General features: G+C 38.0%; 2 protein-coding genes across 8 annotated transcripts in view; one reads left to right on the top strand and one right to left on the bottom strand.

Annotated features, from left to right (window-relative positions):
- LOC110679171 overlaps positions 1-21975 on the bottom strand; it is a 188736-nt gene that overhangs the window by 13890 nt on the left and 152871 nt on the right. The window lies entirely within an intron of this gene.
- LOC110679172 lies at positions 17714-21460 on the top strand. The gene is made up of 3 exons (XM_021853270.1): positions 17714-19044; positions 19786-20884; positions 20954-21460. The coding sequence occupies exons 2-3, from the start codon at positions 19892-19894 to the stop codon at positions 21413-21415; spliced, it is 1455 nt and encodes a 484-aa protein (XP_021708962.1). The 5' UTR covers positions 17714-19044; positions 19786-19891; the 3' UTR covers positions 21416-21460.

The following is a 21975-nucleotide window of genomic DNA, read 5'->3' as shown; positions in this document are numbered from 1 at the left end:
ATGCATATCCCCGATGGCAAATAAGCGAGAGAAATTGATTTTATCGTCACTCTCTCATTGGGGCTCTCTATCGCTACTGCTTTTGATGCTTGTTACAACTTTCGAAACATTGCCGATCATGGACCGATACAGATGCGATGTTTTTCTTCGCTTGATTTGATCATGAAATGCCTGATGGTTATACTATGATGACCCCTTCAAACAGCTTTCCAAACCATTTTTGTTCCGCAATCCAATACAGACAACTCTCCCTTACCTCTCTAACTCGATGTTCCCTAACTCGGTTGGGTGACAAAACGTCGAATGCCAAAACGTCAAAAGAACAAAACGTCAAAAAGTAAAAATTTGAAGGAAACACATTTTTTTGGAAGTATGATTCTCTTCCCGAAGAATAAATAATTCATTATGTGCCAAACCTTATTTATAGCATAATTAATCGACTGCGATGTGAAAAAAAGAAGTCTGGCAAATAACGTTGAAAATTTGCCGCTTCTGACGTTTTGTCTTTCGACATTTTGTCCCTAAACCCCCTAACTCGATGCAATCTGTTTTAGTTTCCTGTGCCTCTCTAACTCGATATTTTTATGAAGTTTTAAAAATTCTCTAAATGTTAACAAATTTGAAAAATCTTAAGATCTTGATAACCGTTTTGATTTATATTATGGACACTCTAGGCCACCGACCCAGATAGCCGTAGCGGTAAACGCGCAGCTATTCAGCATGACCAAGCTGAGGGTCGTGGGTTCGAATCCCACCGGTCGAGGATCTTTTCGGGTTGGAAATTTTCTCGACTTCCCAGGGCATAGAGTATCTTCGTACCTGCCACACGATAACAACATGCAAAAATGGTCATCGGCATAGTAAGCTCTCAGTTAATAACTGTGGAAGTGCTCATAAGAACACTAAGCTGAGTAGCAGGCTCTGTCCCAGTGGGGACGTAAACGCCAGAAAGAAGAACACTCTAGGCCACAGTCAAGTATAACTCATCAAAAAGCATATAAAACTAATGATTTTAAATAAATATAAATCTAAGGTCTTTTCGTGATTCTTATTTCGAACGCAGCCTCGCTTTTGCCTCATATTCCGGAAAATTTGATTAAAATTCCGGACTGCTAAAAAACAAATCATAATTAAAAAGGTTAAATAATTAATTGGACTCATCAAGCCATTAGAGAGACGTCCAAGGCAGTTGGACATTCTCAATTATCTAAGAAAAATGCTTGTTAAACGAGCCTTCCAAGTAGGAACTTTTGACTGGCAAATATTGAAACATTCCTTTGAAATGTTTCCCATACGAAGTAGTGTACAGAATTCGAAGCTGTCCGGAATTTGAACCAAAACGGTATGCTCATTGTACAATGAAAGTTGACAATCCATTTCAGGTAGAAGAAATATATTCTTAGACTGTTAACCTTCGGGCTGTCACGATGTTATACTTTGTACAACAGTAGTGATTTATATGCGATTTTTGCAAAAGATATCTATGGGCACCAAACCCAAATGTACTCCTCAAGAAGATTCTTAAGAACAATAATGCTTTACAGTTTTTGTTTACAGTATAACCCTGTATAATGCGGTAAAATCAACATATGTCCCATAATAATGAACGCACTATATACGGTTTGACTAGATCATAGTTTAAAATCGGTATATCGGTATATAAAATTCAGATAATTTTGAAACTTAGAGTCTTCAGTAAAGTTATTCTGGAAATGGAGTGCTATCTGGTAGTACCTCATTTAATTTGAAATTTGGCCGCTAAGTGGCACTAGTGGGCATGAAACTTTTACTTTTGTTATGCAGATATCTAATCGTCTTCTGTACAGTAGCTCAAAGCTTCGAGCTAGTAGTTGTTTCAAGATTTTGCCACTAAGCGGCGCTAGTGAGCATGCAATTTTTGTTTTGTAAATATCTCAGGAGCCTGACCACCTAAAAAGATGGCGTCTTCGGCAAAGTTGTTCAGTAGCTCATTACTCTATCTTTATTTGAGCCAAGAAATTTGAAATTTTGTCACCAGGATACGCTAGCGAGCATAAAACTCTTGTTTTGCGAATATCTGCAAAACAAAAGTTCCATGCACTCTAGCACTGCCTGGTGGTAAAATCTGGAACTTATTTGTTAAAATAATGACAGCCCTTGAGCTACTGAACAACTCTGCCGAAGATGCCATATTTCTATGTGGTTAGTTTCCTGTTCCTGAGATATTTGCAAAACAAAATGTTCATGCACACTAGCGCCGCCTGGCGGCGGGATTCCGTACCTGAATGACCGCTGCATGTCAGCCCTTGATCTTCTGAACAACTTTGTCGAAGATGGTTTTCTATATTTAATCAGTCTAAGCCGATGCCGCGCTTCTTTTGTAATTTTCTCGGACATCAGCAGACAAATTCCGTGTTTGTCTGTTTAAATTTATGCGCTGCTCAATCCTCTATCGATTCACACCGACAGACTTATGTTTCGAAACGTTTTTACAGCGCTGCGAACATCTCTTGTCAGTGTGACTATTGTCGGCAGCCTTCCCATAACAACTGCAGGCGAATCTGTTCGGCAGCTCCAAATCAGTCGCATCTTCATTTGAATTGATGACATCTCTGGCGATATTGTTTGTACAGTCTGGAAAATCTCGTCAGTGGGAAGCGGATAGAGCAAAGAATCATCTGCATGTTTTCATTGATATATTTTGATAGAAAAATATTGTGCGTTTGAATTTGGTTGCCGATAATAGTCGAATGATGCCGAAGCCGTAAGTCTCCCTATTTCATGTTGAACATGAAAAACCAAGGGTGTTAAGTAAAAAGCAGTTAAGTAAAAAGGTTACTACATTTTCCAGAAAGAAATACTGTTGTGAAAATTTAGAAATTCCTTACATTGCATATGTAAGATAGGCAACGACATTAACAAAAAGGATAGATCCGCAGAAAATTGCTATTTTTGTATGTGCGACGCGCAACCTGACTTATTAGAAATCAATTGTAGAAAAAATAACATCGAAACTATTTGCCAATGAATTAAATATTTAATTTTCCACCTCCCGCAAATGCAACTCTCAAACGCAGACCAAACTAATTGAACCGGCTCTAATATTTCAATTTAGCAAATTCAATGTTCATTTTTTTGTTAACTCAGCAAAAACTACACCGGAAAGCGGTCGTTCGACCAGTTCCGATTGCATTTGTCCGCACAACTGAACGATGCGGGCCTCACTCGTGAATATTTACCAAGTCCTATACACAGGAAGTGGAAACTCGTCCGGCGTGGAGTGCATTCTACAATTGCAAACTGAACGCAAATTGCAGGAATCGTCCTACTCGAATCGTCAATTCACTCTCATCACAATAAGTCAAATTGAAGGCCAGGTGAAACTACTGATTTGAGTCCGAAAATGGTAGCATCATCAGAACCAGGCCCCCGTTTGAGGCTAGTGCTGCGAAAGCTTGCCTTCACAGCCATTTTCGCGAAATCGGTAAATGCAGTTGTGTTCCTTTTGTTTGCACCGTTGCGGCAAAACCGCATTATGATGATAATTCAATAAACATCGAGATTAGCGTTCATTTATTTACTGCAATTTGATTGTCCCTGTATCGACAGAAGTGCGTCCTATTTTGGAATGGCTTTGCCAAAATCAGGCCTTCCGGTCGGTGAAAATTGCATAACGAGTGATGATTACGGGACGTATGCTACTTTTCATCGTTTCGTCCCTTCGGTGTCTCATTCGCCTCATTTGTCCATACAGGCGCCCATCTAATCAGATATGGTATTTGCATTTTGTAAAATGGGACACGCTTCGGTTACTGGATAGAAATATCAATTTATTATTCAAATATAATTACAATAATTTCAATGGTTATCAAACAATTAATAATTGATGAAAATTGCCTCCTGTGCACCGTGTTCTATGGCCCTTGTTCACGATCCTGCTGGATTCCGGTGAAGTGCAGCAATTGGAATGCGTGACAATCAGGCAACTCTTACAATTACGGTATAGTCGGCAGATATCGCTTCCACATAATTACTGACTGGCCTAGCAGGGTATAGGTTTGCATGCTATGTAATAAAAATTGTGATTGCCTGCAGAGGAACGAATGAATACAGGTTGGTTTATAATTTAATTAAAAGTTCGTCAAGTGCCTACATTTTAAACATGAAATATTACTTTTAAAACTTTATTTATTTATATATTTTGTGAAACATAAAATCTCAATATTGATTTATTTTTTGAATGTTCATTTTTTAAGTAGGCATTTTGAAAAGAGTAGAAATAATTGGGATCAACTGTAAATTGTAAATTCAACATGATCAAAGCTTGGGTAATTCAACCAGAGTTCAAAAGAGTCATCAAAATTTGAAGGTTTACTTTAGTTTTGCGGAAAACTACTTCTTTTCGGGTACATTACAAACAATTCAATTTTGGTCTAGATTGCATTAATCAAAGTTATAGCCGTATGAATAAAAGGAACAAAAAATTTTACTTTACTCATGTTGTCTTACAAACTTTCTTCAGCGTTTATTCCATTTATTTTCAACGTAAAATCCAAGACATTGTAGAAGAACTACCTCGGAGATTTGGTTCATATAATTCATCAGAGAATTCTCTTTGAAATTTCTGATTTTTCTCCAATACTTCTCCCGGAACATTTCTAAGATTTCCTCCAGAAGCTCCTTTTTCGCTATTTTTTAATAGCATAAGAAATTATTTCATTTACTTTTTTAGAACTTTTACATTATTTTTCCATAAACTAATCCAAAGATTTCTTTAAGCATTCCTCTAATCTAAGAAATCATATCCAGAACTTTATCTAAAAATTATACAAGTTTAAAACAACATTTTTGCGTTAGTTAAAAAATGTCAAGTTTAGTTATCATATACCAGAGAATACAGAAAGAATTTGATTTTTGTTAGTAGATTATGCTTTAAAAATTTGTGAAAATTCGCGTGTTTTCCCCGATGGTTTCAAAATCCTCTCTTTTTCCCGGTTCAGTGGCCACCCTGCAATAAAAAATCCATATTGATATCAATTAGTCCAGATTCTGCAACCTACAATTCACATTCATGGCAAAGATTAAGGACGAGTTTCACAAAATAAACCACCCATCTTCCGTGCCTTTTGATCTGTCAGATCGGATGTAAATCGCTCCACTTAGCGAACGCTACCAAACGATTGCACCCCACCATTCCGAGCGAACCAGGCAATATCTCTATTGCCAGTCCCAAGTGGCCGAGACAAATTGGATGGTAACGGTACCTACTGTTGCGAAATCGAGCGTGTCCAAATCTCAGAGGATATTTAACGTCGGACAAATGAAAACCGTGTTTTTACAAAGCTCAAGCTGCAGCAGCATCATCTGTCGGAACTAAGGATTACACCACGCTAGAGAGGTTTCCCGATGAAAGAGCATAAAGGCAAAGTAAATGGAAATACATCTCCATTGGTTCGGTCGCGAGATGTGCAATACACCGGAGACTCCAAGTCAGACGACAAAATCCCGGCTCCCGATAAGGGGAACGAGAGATACAACTGACAAACACGCAGACCCCGGCTTCCTTGTCCTCCCTGACGGTGGTTGGAACGGACAGCGAAGCTGTGGGGAAAACTTCCCCACTCGGGCTCACCCCCGGAGAGGACAGGCACAAGAAAAACTCCACCATATTTTTTCTCTGATATTTGAATATATTAAAATTTAATGCAATTATATTAATTTGTAGATTTTACGTGTATGGGCCCCGAAAAAAAAGGTTAAAATGGATTTGTGTGATTGAATTGCACATAAATTTAATGGAGTACAATGGCGCTGTGAGAAGTGAGGGCAGCAGTTAATATTTTCTGATCTCGGGTGCCGCCCTGCGGTGACCTCAAAGTCCTGGTTGGATCTAGGATTTCGGGTTGGAAGGGCACGTACGTTTATTAAACATTATAAACTGTTTTTTTTATACTGAAATCGTAAACACGTGACCATGAGTTCACTAATTTGACGTTTGAGCGGTGCCAAATTCACCCGTTCCCATGGTCACGTAAATAACACGGCACCGCTCAAACGTCAACGAGTGAACTCGTGCATTGGTCCATTGCGATGTTGTAGTTCGCTTCTAACTTCAGTAGAGAACATTTCTGAGTAAGTGACCAAATATAGCTTTGTGAATGTTATACCAATACTACAACAGTTCAAATGCCAGCGAAATTATGTGTAATCAACAGGAAAATAAATTTTACTAATTTGTAACAGAAACAGTATGTTTCAAAAGTTACTTTGATGAAACAGTCGTTGCAAAAACAAATTTAAACTGGCAGTATCGAGTGGTTACACTATTACTGGTCACCCACGTATGGGTCATTTGCATTTGAATTACATGTACCGTCAAGCTGCATTTAAGAAAAAAATTTACCTCAAAAAACTATATAACTTTTCCAAATAATTTGGAGCGTACTAGAATACCACTAAGTAGCGTGCAATTATATAATAATTCAGAAAAAAATCTGAAACTAGGGATGCATAACAAAAAAATACTCAAAAATTATTTTTGAAATGTAATGTTAAGGTCGCCTCGTACCGTTCTATGTTACCATTTACCGTGCGCATAGTTCTTGTCATGATTTGATTTTATATCTTGAAGAAACGTTGTTGATGGTGCAATTATATTGCTAGTAGTGTGTGCACTTCTTTTAAGAGTATTCAAATCTTCTTTTACAATAAAAACCATAAAAAGTTCAAAAATAGGCTACATAATTATTTTTTAATTAAAATCGTTGTAGGAGGACGGACTGTATTGTCCAAACCATTCCATACTCACTCAAAAACTAAATATGAAGTAGTTTAATGATGACATAACAATAAATCTAATATTACCGAATAATTTCATGCCTTTTATACTAATGCACGGTAATAGGAACCATATATATATTGAAAAGGATTCATTCACCATGCATTTGGGTTTCGACTGAAACACAATAAAAAAATATAATTTGCATAAAATCTCATTGCTCATACGATGAAATACATCTTACTTATAGTATCCACAGTGAAAACCTGTTGAAATTTTGAAAAATTTCATACTCTATCGTTAAAATGAAAAATGTGAATTTTTGGCGTTTCTACTAATAGTGTTGAAAAATTTCATTATCAAACAGAATTCACATGATTTTGACTACATAAACTAGGTTTTTCAAATCGCGTCGTGACAAAAACTACTTCATTTCATCAGTTTTATCTTATCTTGCTCACAAAAGAATAATTTGAGAAAATTGTATGAATGTTCTGTAGTAATTTGTATATGTGCACGGTGAATGGAGGCCGCACGGTGACTGGTGACTTGACGGTAGAACGGAGTGAATAATAATCGTGACTTACACACCTATTTTATAAGTTGAGTCGATTATATTGACTAGACTGGAGTCTTCTTCTTCTTCTTCTTGGCATTAACGTCCCCACTGGGACATAGCCTGCTTCTCAGCTTAGTGTTCTTATGAGCACTTCCACAGTTATTAACTGAGAGCTTTCTTTGCCAAAGTTGCCATTTTCGCATTCGTATATCGTGTGGCAGGTACGATTATAGTCTATGCCCAGGGAAGTCAAGGAAATTTCCATTACGAAAAGATCCTGGACCGACCGGGAATCGAACCCAGACACCTTCAGCATGGCTTTGCTTTGTAGCTGCGGACTCTAACCGCTCGGCTAAGGAAGGCCCCACTGGAGTCACTGTCGACCAAAAACTTCGTTTAACTCGGCTCTGTCACTCGAGTTTTTCGACAGTTGTCACTTTATGTTACTGGATTACTATGACAGTCGATGGGTGACATCTGAAATACGCATGCTTACTTTGATCGACAGTGACCTCAGACGAGTCACATGGATCTGCTTGATTTACAAAATGGGGCTCTGCAAAAAAAAATCGTTCTCTCTCTTTCACACCTACATAAAATTAGTAAACAACAAGGCCAGTAAACGTCAAAACGTCATACAAAATCAAAACAGTGCAGAGGCCTATAGACCCCTTAATGTGAGCATTGTAACTTCGGTACCTAATGGATTTTTCCAGCCTACTTTTCACAAAAAAAAAGAACAATTTAACAGCCTACTTTACCCACAAAGAAGTTACTAAAAACGGTTACTTTTTAGCACTGTTTCATAACGATTCGATTCTGTTGATGTTCACCAAGTGCTTCAAATATTGATCCGAAGCTTCACCCAGCACTTCGGAATAATAGGAACAGTAGCCTCAGGGCCCATTAAATCATGCGCCTTTGCGAGCTAACTTATAAGATAAATCATTTAACGATGGAAGAATGGTCAGGTACACATACAAGGTTTAGAGAGATGACTTAATTCAATTCCTCAATCTAATTTCGAAATGCGTCAACTCGACCTTAAGTTGATTTTACTAATCGCGAGAATATACACCAGCACCAGCTCTACCTTCAAAAAGGGAGTCACCAGTGTAACATACTATATTGTTTGAAATACTTCTGTATGGATAGCCAGATGCCTAGTTTCCATTTGAAGGAATTGTGTGGAAGGAAATCCTGTTAGATCATTTGGGGCAAGAATACTTTGGTCAAAATTCGCTAAAAGGCGAACAGTATGACATGCGCCGGTTTTATGGAACTACCAATGGCGTGCAGAGTAAGACAGCATCGTCTCCCGTCATGTACAATAATCGTGGAAGTAACTTGCTGACAAGCTGTGGAGTCTTCAACACTACATAAGGTTAAACAGACGATTTAGCGAAATTCGTTTGGTTTTTAACGGCTGAATCTAGATAAATTTTGTAAGTAAAAATTGCAGATTGTTTTTAATTAAGACGTCTTACGGTTTTGTGTATTGTTAGAACATGGTTTTCCGGCGAAACCAAATAGACGGATTCGGGCCATGCCAGAAAGATTAGATTTAAATATGGCGGCATCCACAAATTACGTAACGCTGTAGGGGAAGGGGGAGCAGGCCCAAGTGTTACAACAAAAAAATTTGAAATTTTTCATGCAAAAAGCGTTACGGGGGTGGGGGGAGGTGGTAATACATTTCCAATTTTAGCGTTACCTAATAAATGGAAGCTGATGAATTGAATAAAGGCGATGCGTTAAGTAAATTTTTGTTACACATTACGATAGAAGGTGGAAAAGGAAAGGTACCATCATCACACGACTCTTCATCTTAGACTTTGCAGGATACATAGATATCACCACAAAGACAAAGTATGTCGACCTGGTAGACAACATATATAGTACGCGGTATATAGTTTGAGTTAAAGTTAGTTGAAGAATTTTGTATCTTTCGGCTGCGAGCAGGGCTTTTAAGGAATTAAAATCTAGCTAGAGTTCCGTTGCTTACTGACGAAGATGCAACTTGCTTTATATAAAACGATTATTTTCCCGGTTGCTCCACGCGGCCAAAAACCTTGGACTTTAAAAGGGGTCGACCGGAAAAAGTTCTGAAGTTCAGAATCACGAGTTATACCAACTTCATAAATATATGGATATTGAAAATCATATAAAATACGGCAAGCTGCAGTGCCTTGGGCATAATGTACATAATCGCTTAATATTGCAACACCTCAAAAAGTTCACAATGGCTATTCAGAGAAAAGTTGAACTCACGCCTATGACTGCTGGTGGAAAGATGCCGAAATTACATTCTAGCCATGTATCCTCCAATATGCTTCGACGTATGTATGGCAGAAAACAGATGCACATTGTCCCATGCGAAAGTCAATTTTCCGTTAAATATTCATAATTTTCTCATTCACTCCCAGTGACGCTTGTTCTGTTAACTAGCTGGTTTCCGAGAATGAGAACACCGCTTCGTGAATGGACTGTTTGTTGGATGGAATGTTTATCGGAACGCTACCTTCGAACGTGTTAATCAATTTGTCCTGACCAGTGACAGGTGGCACTTTGATTTGTTTGCAGTGTGATATTTTATGATTCAATTTGTGGATTGCTCTGGTGCCGGGTGTAAGTCTCATAGACCGGACAGTGATTTATCTGGATGAACAGAATTTCATCACAGGTGTCACAGCCTGTTTTCTGACGGTTGTTTCATGGCACCCTCGTTAGTGAACTGAATCCTCATTAAACAAAATTAGCCCTCAGGACAGATTGGAAGCGTGGTTATTTTCGATTGTCCTTGCCACTATAGGTAGGTACTCAAACTGACTGTGTGTTGTGTGGCTTACAATCATCTTTTTTTCACAGAGACTTTATTTACGTCGCCGCCGTAGTTGGGCATACGCAAACAAGCAGTCGAGCCGAGGGCAAAAAGGATAATACACACATTTATAGTGCAGAACAGGTCGGGAAAAATCGTTCCAAGCAGGGTGCTGAGCTTTTTCATTTGATAAATAAAAATTGAATTTTAATTAAAAGTAAATATTAATTACTCAATGCAATACATCCGAAACCCAGCGACGAGCCGATGCAGATATTGGTTGACGACATGTGTATGAAAGCAATACTGGCGGGTTTATTGACTGACGGATGAAAAAGCCCACGCTCGAATCAGATACTTTATTTTTCCAACGATTCAGCGAAAAAAGGAGCTAATTTAGTCACGAAAATCAAAAGATGACGACTTGGAACGGGCGTTGCTCTCAGAAAAAAATCGCTACTGACTAACATTTGGAACACGTAATAATTCCATATGATTTTTCTATGAAACAAATTTGCTTCTGAGGAGGCAGGGGCCCAGATAGCCGTAGCGGTAAACGCACAGCTATTCAGCACGACCATGCTGAGGGTAGTGGGTTCGAATCCCACTGGTCGAGGATCTTTTCGTAAAGAAAATTTTCTCGATTCCCAGGGCATAGAGTCTCTTCGTACCTGCCACACGATATACACATGCAAAAATGGTCAATCGGCAAAGAAAGCTCTCAGTTAATAACTGTGGAAGTGCTCATAAGAACACTAATCTGAGAAGCAGGCTTTGTCCCAGTTGGGACGTAACGCCAGAAAGAAGAAGAAGATGTCAATATGCACCCTTCGGAACCCAATCCGGAAGTTGTTCGAGCGATCGTTAATTGTTAGTCAGCGCCTTCAATCAATCTCGTAAGTGCCCGATAAATCCAGGAAGCAAAAATGAAATGTTTCCGCAATGGCATCGGTGTCACCACAGAAAGATACACACAGCCAATTGTGAATTGTAAAGAAGGGTCTTCAGGGACACAAAAAACAAAACCCAAAACGCAAGGAACAAGAAAACGGGAACAATCATCAAATATTTAAACGCTTGCATATCTTGAGAGACTCTTTTAACTGCTCTCGTCAGCTCTTCTGATGGTTTCGCTCGATTTTCCACATTTTCCGGCGCTTTCTGTTTGCAAACCATTAAACGAATCTGTGTGAATTTCTCCACGGATTTCGGTTGCTTCCCCTAACCGTCGTCAAGTACTCAAGTGCGACATGCATGCAAGTAGGGTATAACTCGTGGCTGGGCACATGGTTGGCGATATTGATAGGTCGACCAGTATAATAATTGATAATGAAGCGATTTCCCAATTCTATCAATTATATTTTCAGTTATTTAAGGTAAAGATAAATCGAAGCCAAACCAGAAAATTTCAAGAGCACAAATCTAGAGAACCAGACAATTGTTAGCGCAGAAATTTTTATCGATTGGTTACCACCAGCGAGTAATCAACCAATCGATCATTTTTGCGCAAACTATTTTCTATTTTTTTGGATTTGTGCTCTTTGTATTTCAAAATTTTGGTTTTGATTCATCTCAACCTTGAGAGCTGACTGGAATACATATAAACATACGTCAATATTACTCGAGACTTCTTTTTTTGCGAACAAAATTTGATATTGACAATGCTCTGAAGCAAAGGGCATTGCAATACCACTGTGTAAAATAAATTTCGAATCTGCTATTATCTGCAACAATTTCGATCTCTTGATCAGTCTAAAAACCGTCATGAGAAGGCAATACAACATTAGTTGGAAAATTGAACGACGTTTTCGGAATTGAGAAAAAAATATTTTGAAAATCAAATCTCTAAATTGGACCCCAGGCCCTATTTTTTTGGAAATTTTATCTAAAAAAATCAAGAGCCATTTCCAGCTTTGAAAAAGTGTTAATCAATAGAAATCATAGGTAACTTGGAAACAAAATAATTACCTATTTAATATTTGCAATCTCTAGTCGATAGGTGCAACGAACGAAAAGCACGAGAAACTTCATGTTGTCGAACTCTTGCTCAGTTATTTCAAATTTCATTTCTTACATTTAGAACACAAAAACTTCGTTTGTTTGAAATACAAACAGAAAAAAACTGTGTCTTTCCCGTAACATCAGCGAATCGCAGCATCTATCTACCATCAGCAGAAAAAATGACGAATTAAATTGAAAAACAAATACTTTCAACATAATTCGATTTTTTCAACTCCCTCGCTCTGTTTGGGCTTTTATATCTCCGTCGTTCGCCGGCAGGATCGTAGAAGCTAGGGAAGGGAAAGGGACCTCGGTTTTCCCTCTTGCCTTCGCCCTGTCGACCGTACAGAGTGTGCTGCTGTGTTTATCTAAATCACAGTGAGGCAAAATGTACACAAGAAAATCCATCGAAAAATGCGGTTTGGCTGGCAAATACCGCGAGGAAATCTTTCTTATGAAATGTCTGCTGGTCAACATCATCGACTTCGACGGATGATGAGCGAACAACTCCACACACTGCAATTCAATCTGTTGTATTGTTGGGTATCGTTTCGCAGTAGCATGTAGGCCTGATTCAACACTAGGCTCTCTTGTTTGTTTGCGCCATAGTCGATTGACTGATTGTGCACTAGTTTTTCGCGATATAACTTTGCCGAGGCATCTGTAGTGGAATTGACCACTAGAATCTTAGCAGAACTATCCAAGCAAGCATGACCGTTGTAAGCTTAAATAGGTAGTGCAAGGTGCAAAACAAAAGCACACACTTTTGTTCTAATATTAACAAGAATATTCAGCAAGTTTGGGACACCATTTTATCAGTTTAGAAAATCAGAATATTTCATTTGATAAACAGCAGAATACAGCGGGTTTGTAACATATTTCAGCTGAAAAATGCCAGAATTCAAAGCATGTCTTGTAAATAAGAACCAATGGTAACCTAATAGGGTTGCTATTAGAATTGCCCGAAAGTACTTCTCAAAGTATTCTGCCAGGTAATCTATTAGAAATCTTTTATTTCATTCTATATTTCTTCTAATAATGCTCACAAAACTCGCATTGAAAACCCTACAAGAAAAAAATAAAAATCACTTTAAAACTAAAAACAAATTGCTTCAAGAATTTGTCTACGTATTTTTACAGGTATTCTGTCTTATATTCCCAAACGAGAAATTTGCACAAAAGGTAACGATTACCACAAGTTTATCAGATTGGATTTCTTTTTGAATCATGTTGAAAAATATCCTGGAGGTATTTCTCACGGATTCTAAATAAAATATGGAAAAAAATATACTCTGAAAAATTTCTAAGAAATACCTAGAAAAACTATAAAGTAGATGCTTTTTCTGAAGCTACAAAAAAACAGCAGGAATTTCAAAATGAATTGAGAAATAGCAGAAATTCTAATGGATCCCCGGAAAAAATACGACAGAATATCTCCTCAAAATAGGGAGCCAAATCACCAAGTATTTAAAGAATGTACCACTTAGTATTTTATTGAGAATCAAACAATAAGACAAAAACAATTGAATTGAGAACAACTTGAAATAAACAGAATTCAAGCAGGCACTAAAAATCATATTTCTTATCGATAAATCGATGAATATCAGCAATTTAAAATTATCAATTAAAAAATATTTGATACTAGTGGTCCCGGCAAACTTCGTCTTGCCATCAAGTAGGCTGTTGAAAAACGCCATGAAATGTCCCACGCGAAATGATAGTTCCATTCTCACCCGGCTTTTCCCGTTCTATATTGTGTGCTATTGATATATACAAACACGTCGGAACACTTAAGGAACATAACTATGGAAGAATTTTCAATATCCGATAGTCCATTCTCAAGCCATTTCGTGACATACAAACACCATTCCATTTTTATTTATATAGAAGATTACAAAAAAATCTGTGTTTTGGTACATTTTCAGCGAAAATATATTCAAATCTTTGCCTGTCAATCTACTCACGACTCCGTGTACGCTAGACCGGCGCTTTAACCAACCGGTCTAGCGTACACGGTGTCGTGAGTTCGAGTCTCACTAGAACGCGTATTTTTTCGCAGATTCATGTCTCAATTTGTCAAACAAACACACTGTGTCTTCTGATTACAAGTTTCCAAAAGAATGTTTCAGACATACCAGCAAATCTGGTATATGTCAGTAAAAGGCAAACATGCATTAATGTAAGTGAGAGCTTTCTTTGCCGATTGACCATTTTTGCATGTTGTTATCGTGTGGCAGGTACGAAGACACTCTATGCCCTGGGAATCGAGGAAATTTCCATTACGAAAAGATCCTCGACCAGCGGGATTCGAACCCACGACCCTCAGCATGGTCATGCTGAATAGCTGCGCGTTTACCGCTACGGCTATCTGTGTTGCGTTTATCGTTGCTTAAAAAAATCCTGTCGGATGCGACTCCACATTCTTCATGACACAAAATCTATAATCTTTCAATATCCGAAGGAATTTTTACAGGAAATAATGAATAAATCGCTATAGTGTAATCAGGAGAAAATTTGCCTGATTAAAATATTGAATGAAACGCTGGCGGGGTTTAAAAAAAAGCACTGTGGAAACTCCAAGAGCAATCCCTGTACAAATTTTAGGAGTATTTTAGGCAAAAACAGCTCGTGTTGCGAAATAGTTTTTGGAATTGTAACTAATGTAATGGATAGTAATGAAGCAATAGAATTTCACGAGAAAATTTCCAATAATGTACACGATGAAACAATCTATTTAAATAAAAGTGGAATTGTGTTTGTATGTCACGAAATGGCTTGAAAACAGACTATCGGATTTTGAAAATTCTTCCACTGTTATGTTCTTAAAGTGTTCCATCAAAAAGCACAGGATAATGAACGAATTCTAGCAAAAATTGATGAAAAATTCTTGCAGGAATCGTTGCAAAATTTTTGGATGAACCATTTCTGAACAAATTTCAAAAGGATTTGTTAGAGAAATTCAAGTTTGTCTTGCGAAATCTTAGAGGGAACGGTGATTCCGAAATTGCGGCTATGGAAATTGATTATGAAATCTGTAAAGAAATTGATGGAAAATTCCCTTCCGGGTGTCCTTCGAAAATTTTAAAACACTTCCCGGAGAATTTATAGGGCTGTTCTTATAGACAATCCTGAAAGAATCAAAATTGATCTTTCTGAAACCTTGTAAGAATCTTCTTCGAAATTTTTAGAGAACGCCTGAATGATGTTTTGATTAAATAACTAAAAATCATAACGTGCATTTCTGTAGGATCCCCACAAAAATTCTCGGAGAAAAAATGAACTCACCAAGACTTTTGAGCAAAATATGGTGGTTTAGTATTAAAAGTCTATGAAAGCATCACATAACCTCCATAAACGAACTTCTGTGGGCTTCCCAGAAGAAATTTATTGAGATTAAGGAGTTCCTGGGGGAATCACTAAACATTTCATTTTCATTTTCATTTTGCAGCGTTTGGTGGGGCAATGAGAGCGCAAGTCAGTCCAAAGCCGGGGTAAGGGATAGGTAATGGCCGTAATAGTCTATGCGGACCACTTGAACACCATCGGAAAGGATAAGAAGGGTTGGGGTAGGGTATAGGGAATGGAGAAGACTTGACACAGTAATGCGATTAATGCTGCAAAATGTAAATGTGCGGAAAGCAATTTAATTTGAGTTTTGAAATTTGATTTGACTTATTAAAATTCCAAATAGATCGGCCATTGTACAAGTAAGAAAGAATATGCTGATCGCTTTCTAGAAATTTTATAAACAACAAAATAATAACAATATGAGAGTGATGCTAAGGGCTGCTGATGGCACAATGCGACGCTTTAGGAGATTTTGATACTGAATGAACATTACTATACAGAGCGCAATTTAATCGATGGTGATAACTTTACAAACTTTATCTGTTTTTACACTGATTGACGATGCTGATTTATATAAAAATATTTAAAAAATATTTGATATTAGTTCATTTGTTTGTGTGATCTAGGTGTTAATAATGGAAAAATTTTACATACCCTTGATGAAATACTTCCCTGACCAGAAATATTATATTTTGAGCGCCCTTTTCGAAGCTATTCTATCCAGGTATCCATGTACTGCTTTCAATCCTGAAATTATTCTTATTGTGCATGCTCATGCATTATATTAGTGATGCTCATAATCATGCAACAGATAAGAAGGAGAGAAAAAGAGAATATAGGAACAGTGATTAGTAATGAGTTAATTATGTAGTTTTGTTAGAATTATAAACAATTAAACAGCAGTAATGAAAATAAAAAATAACTTATAAAATTACTTTGCAGCATAGCTGAGCCTTTCGGAACGTAAGACCGATGTATAAAAATAATTTGTTTCGAAATTGTCCGCGTGGTCTTCTAGTGCCCCTATTAGATCAGAATCAGTCATAGACATACATATCGAATGCTCGCCATGACCCTATGACCAACATTTGTATATGTATAGACTTAGCTGATGTGGCTTTTCTAATAGGTAGTTCTTTCACTCATTGATTGTCTTCAAAACCTTGTCAAGTATAGAAAATTGATTTTATTTCATTTATTACTACATTAAAGCTACATTGTACTTATTAAGTATTAGGTATTATTTTATGTTTTTATCACTATTGATATTATCAAGGCCAGAATTCCCAGTGAGTGAAGAATTTTATAGTACTAGAACACCATAGAAGATCGCTTAACATTACCTAATCATGGAACGGCTTTTTGCTCTATTATTTTAGGTAGATGCTATTGATCTCCCTTTGCTCCTATCCGCAACCCGGTGCACGCGCCCTGTTGGTTTTCGAAAACCTCGTAGAAGATTACAAACCGTCAATGGCATTCCCAATTACTACCCCACATTGCACATTCAAGGGTCTGATCGTGCTCCTAACCCACCCTCAGTCTGTAATCTTCTCGCCAGTTTGAAATTATATTTTCCCGAAGTGAAAGTAATTTTGATGAGTGATAGCGTAGTGCAGCCCAACTGCATAGTACAGTAGTTTAACCAGAATCTTTAGGTCAGAAGATAAAATCTAAATTTTGTAATAAAAAGGTTGCCATTGCTTTGAAATTTACCCAACATCTAATCAAAACTACTAACAACAGCGATCGATTATCAAAATTCATCGCTCCCTGGAAAATATAATCCCAAGCCCAGGGAGTTCCTGGGGGAATCACTAAACATGAACAAATATTTAGAGGACTCTTAGCGAAGCCTCATCTCTAATTATCAAGAGCACAAGACTTGAGAACCAAACAGCGCTCCGCGTTGAAAATTTATCCGATTAGTCACTACCAGCAAGCAAGCAATTTGATCGATTTTCAACGCGAACGGTTGTCAGATTCTTCAAAGTTTGAAAATTCAAAGTTTGGCTTCGTTTTATAATCACCCTAAAATGTTCCTGTGAATTAAGGTGAAACATCTCAGAATCCAAAGATGGCCGCCACAATGGCCTACTTGTGCCCCTGCTTACGTTATCAAAGGCACTAAACTGGAGAAATAGTTGGCAAACTTTTCTGATCTTCTTATTATAAGCTTTCTACTAATACCAAAATGAACTGTTGTTGGATGCTTTCTTCGCAAGATGTGTGCCTTTGAAGTTTCAATGCAATCTTAGAAGTTGATTCCAAACTGTTTCACTTTAAGTCAACCTGATAGATCAGCGGAAAGAGCATAATAAATCAAACACTACAAAACCATGAATGCTACAAAATTCGTAATAACCATGAGTTTCGCGGGAGATATTACATCCCCGAAATCAGAAAACGTTGCTAAAGAATGAGTTCGGAGAAATAAATTTCAGTGAAACGTCATTTCGAATATATGACACACCATCACTTAAACTAATCCATCTAAAACTCCATTCAAATGCGTGTACATATCAATTACCAATTGCATCAAATTTCATCCCAGAGAAAGAGAGAGCGAGAAAGAGGGAAACAAATCTCCATACAACCCCATTTCCAAAATTGGCTTTTAATACCTCACTTCTCTAATTTCTTTGTTATTGGTGATCCGCATCAATCAACGATTCAATTGGTTTCGCGTCTGCACTACTCCGTGTGGAATGCAAAGGATATAAAACCGCGCATCATCATCATCGCAACAAAAAGATAAACAATCCAAAACAACAGCGACTAGCATTTGGAAATTGAGCACTGTTGAGAGAGCACGAGAGTTGCGAGAGAGTAAGTACATGTGCCAGTAGAGCGCGGGAAATTGTCCAGATCAGCACCAAGTCGTTCTGGACTGGCAGCATGAGATATGAAATATGATTCTGACTGCATTCATTCGCTTAAATAACGTTACTCGATTCACATCGTTTTCGGACAACGGCATTCAGAGTGGAAAGTGTTGAAGACTTGTTGGTACTGAAACCCATCTTAAGAAGCAACATATATTAATTGGAGCAGTGGAAAGGGACACTTTGGAACATACATTGGATTGCCCGGAATTAGATTACGTGTCAAGCAATTAGATTACACGGAATAATTAATAGATCGTCAATTTTGATTGCTTTGCGCCTCTGGCAGTTGATACGATGGATTTTGAAACGGATTATTTTTCATCATCAGATGGATTGAAATCGATTGTGTAGTGGAATGACGTCGAACCGTAATTTGTTTTAGATTCGGAAAAACAATAATGCAACAACAACGTGAAGTGAAGGGAAGTGCCCTCTGCTTGCTGGACGACGGACCCCGTGAAACCAAATGAAATTTAATTCAATTTATCCAATCCAATTCGCGCGCGAATAATTGTGGTTCGAAATCAATTTTTGTGCTACCCCGGGGAATTTGAATTCAGAAAAATCTGTGCGGCTATGGCAGAGTCCGACGGATAAAACAACGGTCGGTGAAATTGGCTTTGGCCTCGCGGAATGTTCATGCAATTATAATGCGTGTCCCTGAACCAAGGTAAGGCTTTGCCGAAAAAAAAACATGATAAAGTATAATTAAATTAACAACAAATGGAGCATGGTTTGAATAATTTAGAGGCTTATATGGTAATACTTGCTGAAGAAATTTTATCAATGAATTTTGGTCAAATATGATCCGCGCGATGACCGGAAAGTAAATATGAATCTTTAGTTCGGGTCCACGGCATCAAGTAACAAAATATCACATTCTGTATACGCTCAGTAAAGTGAATCAAATCAATGAATGTTAAATTATGAAATCAACTTGGTGATAAAAGATTATTTTATCATCATTATATTATATTAACCTTCTCTTTTCCATGGTAGCCTAAAAGCTACATTGATTTACGGCAAATCTGAGACAAACCGAATCAGATAAATTCTATGCAATAGCTACTAGAACATAATACTCAAATTAACTAACTAGTCAACTTACTGTTTCAATAGCCAGACTATTTTGAATTGAATCTGTAGTAAGCATAAGTTGCTGTTGTATAGTGGTTTAAAATTTTTCGGGGATTGTTGCCATATTCAAAACAAGAGTTGCAATATTCGGTGAGGCGATTAGGTACATACTGTAGGCGGATAGTGTGCGTTTAGGTAATTTGTGGTCATTTTAAGCTTTATGAAATTGTTCTTCGAAGTAATATTCTTTAGTTCAACACAATACTTAGTCTTAAGTATCCTTCAATAACAGCAAACATATATTAGTAAGGTTTTCCACCCCTTTTTCTTCCAGGTTTGTTTGAAATGGAAATTCAAATTTCAATGGATTGTAATACCGACTGTAGAAGAATATGATTTTTCACCAGCAATTGAGTAACTAGACAGCATAGTTTCAAAAAATGATGTTCACCAATTGGTTAGCCCCGCCAACGACAAGCCTACCGCCGGACACAATCATTGAAGTTGGGCCACCGCCATTCACACGGTATGCCGCACACAGCGCACTGGTTTCCGTCCACAGTGGCTATCTGCGGGCAGCCCTACGTTCCGACAACTCGACAGGAAACGCAACCACGGATACCATTCAAATATATGTCCCCAATGTGACCGCAGAGCAGTTCACCCCACTTCTCACCTACATGTACACCGGGTTTTTAGATTTGAATATTGAAAACATATTCGGCGTACTACTAGCTACTCACATTCTTCACATGCCAAGAGCACTGGAATTGTGTCGTTCATTTCTATCCGCCACCCAATCGGAAAACTATTTTGGAGGACTCAACGTTCTACCTTCTTCAGTCAGTACCTCTGGCGGCCTAAAACTCAAGCCAGAATTGCTCGAAACTGGCAAAGTAGTGCGACCAATCGCAAGCAAAGCCACCGGAATTGGACTCAATTTCATTGCACCACCAACATCACATATTCTACTCCCTAGCACTCATACCCCATTTAAAAGTCTTTCGACCGTTGTTGTTGGCACACCGACTGTAATAGTTGAGAATGCGGAAAATTCATCGCCACCTCCGGGGAATGCAAAAATAGCAGAGCTAACAGAAAATTCTACTACGGCCGCCGAACGAACCCATCATGCAAATGTGGACGAGAAATCCCCAAAGGAACCAAACCAAAAACGACAATCAAAATCTCTCAAACGTAGTAACTCCAATAAATCGGAATCCGTTGTTACAACATCAAGTAGCACCGCCAAGGACTCCAAGGTTCAAATCGACAAAGGTGTGATCATCGATATTGCAAGCTGTGACGGTCCGGTCCGCTTCCGGAGAGTCCTGAATGATAGCTACGGATTGAACAGCAACAGCACCAATGTTCTTCTGCCAGATGAATCGAAAGCTCATTCACGCTACATGAGTTCATCGTTTCACCAACAGGTAGGCAATAAAAATCTGTTCACTCAATCTCCAATTATATCGAATATACTGCCTTTTTCGTCCTTGCAGATGGTGCGGAACATCAACGAGCGAAAGCAGAACCTCACCACGCTGAATGAGAGTTACTCGTGCGTTAGCAGCAATAAGGACGAAAACAGTCAGGACAACAACCAATCGCAAAGCTCACAGCAAAGTACATCGGCGGCAACCAGTGGCGAAATGTACAATTGCATCTACTGCAAGCACACCTTCAAGTCACAGTACTGCTACCAAAAGCATGCCAAGCGCCATCTGATTCCTCTGAGTATGGATTCGAGCAGTGCTGGCAGTCTGACAGTGGAGTCTTCACATGAAGGCGATAAAGACACGGTGGGACCGAGATACGAAAAACTCGGATCCAAGCGCGAGGTCAAGCCTCTGGACATGAATGTGCAGTACTATCCATGTAAAACGTGCGGTAGCAAGTTTCCTAGCTATTACTTTGTGCACAAACATAGAAAAATGTGCCACGCCGAGGAGGAGATTATATAGACGTGAGAAGCATCGAGTGGAAATTAATCAACGCAATCAAACAGGGTATACTTAATCAAAAGCATAGCACATGATATTTAAAAGAATCGAAAAGTGGAAACAAAATATCGCTACATATCAAATAAACTCTATCTTCAAAACACAGCATCAAAGAAGAGTTTTAAAAAAGTCCAAGGTCGATCTATAATAAATAAATAAATAAATATGAATTTAGTAATATCTCGTAGAATAAGGATCTTTAAAATTTATCGTCCAAAATCTGCATGACTGGCTAAGCACTGTACTGTGTGTATTCGCATAACAGTCCAATGTTTATAGGAAATCCCATATAAAGTTGGTCTGTTTTTCGAATATGGACAGTGTAGTGGAACCCTTTTCTGCTTGTGAGTCTTCAACTTCGGTGCAGATTTGAATTTTAATACGAAGAACGGTATATGCATGTGACTTGGAAATTTTACATGAAATCATTTGAAGAATCTCTCCTAGAATTTCTATATAAATTAAAACAAGTGTCACATAGGAATGTCTCCAACAAACTTTTTTTTAATTTAAAACGTGTT

Source organism: Aedes aegypti, chromosome 3, assembly GCF_002204515.2.
Source record: "Aedes aegypti strain LVP_AGWG chromosome 3, AaegL5.0 Primary Assembly, whole genome shotgun sequence".
NCBI classification, from domain to species: domain Eukaryota; kingdom Metazoa; phylum Arthropoda; class Insecta; order Diptera; family Culicidae; genus Aedes; species Aedes aegypti.
Note: the sequence above shows the minus strand (reverse complement) of the source record. Positions and strands in the feature narration are given on the sequence as shown.

Coding starts and splice junctions, on each gene's coding strand:
- LOC110679172 (XM_021853270.1), top strand. CDS start 19,892: ATGATGTTCACCAATTGGTTAGCCCCGCCAACGACAAGCCTACCGCCG. Junction 20,885..20,953: donor GTTCATCGTTTCACCAACAG/GTAGGCAATAAA, acceptor TCGTCCTTGCAG/ATGGTGCGGAACATCAACGA.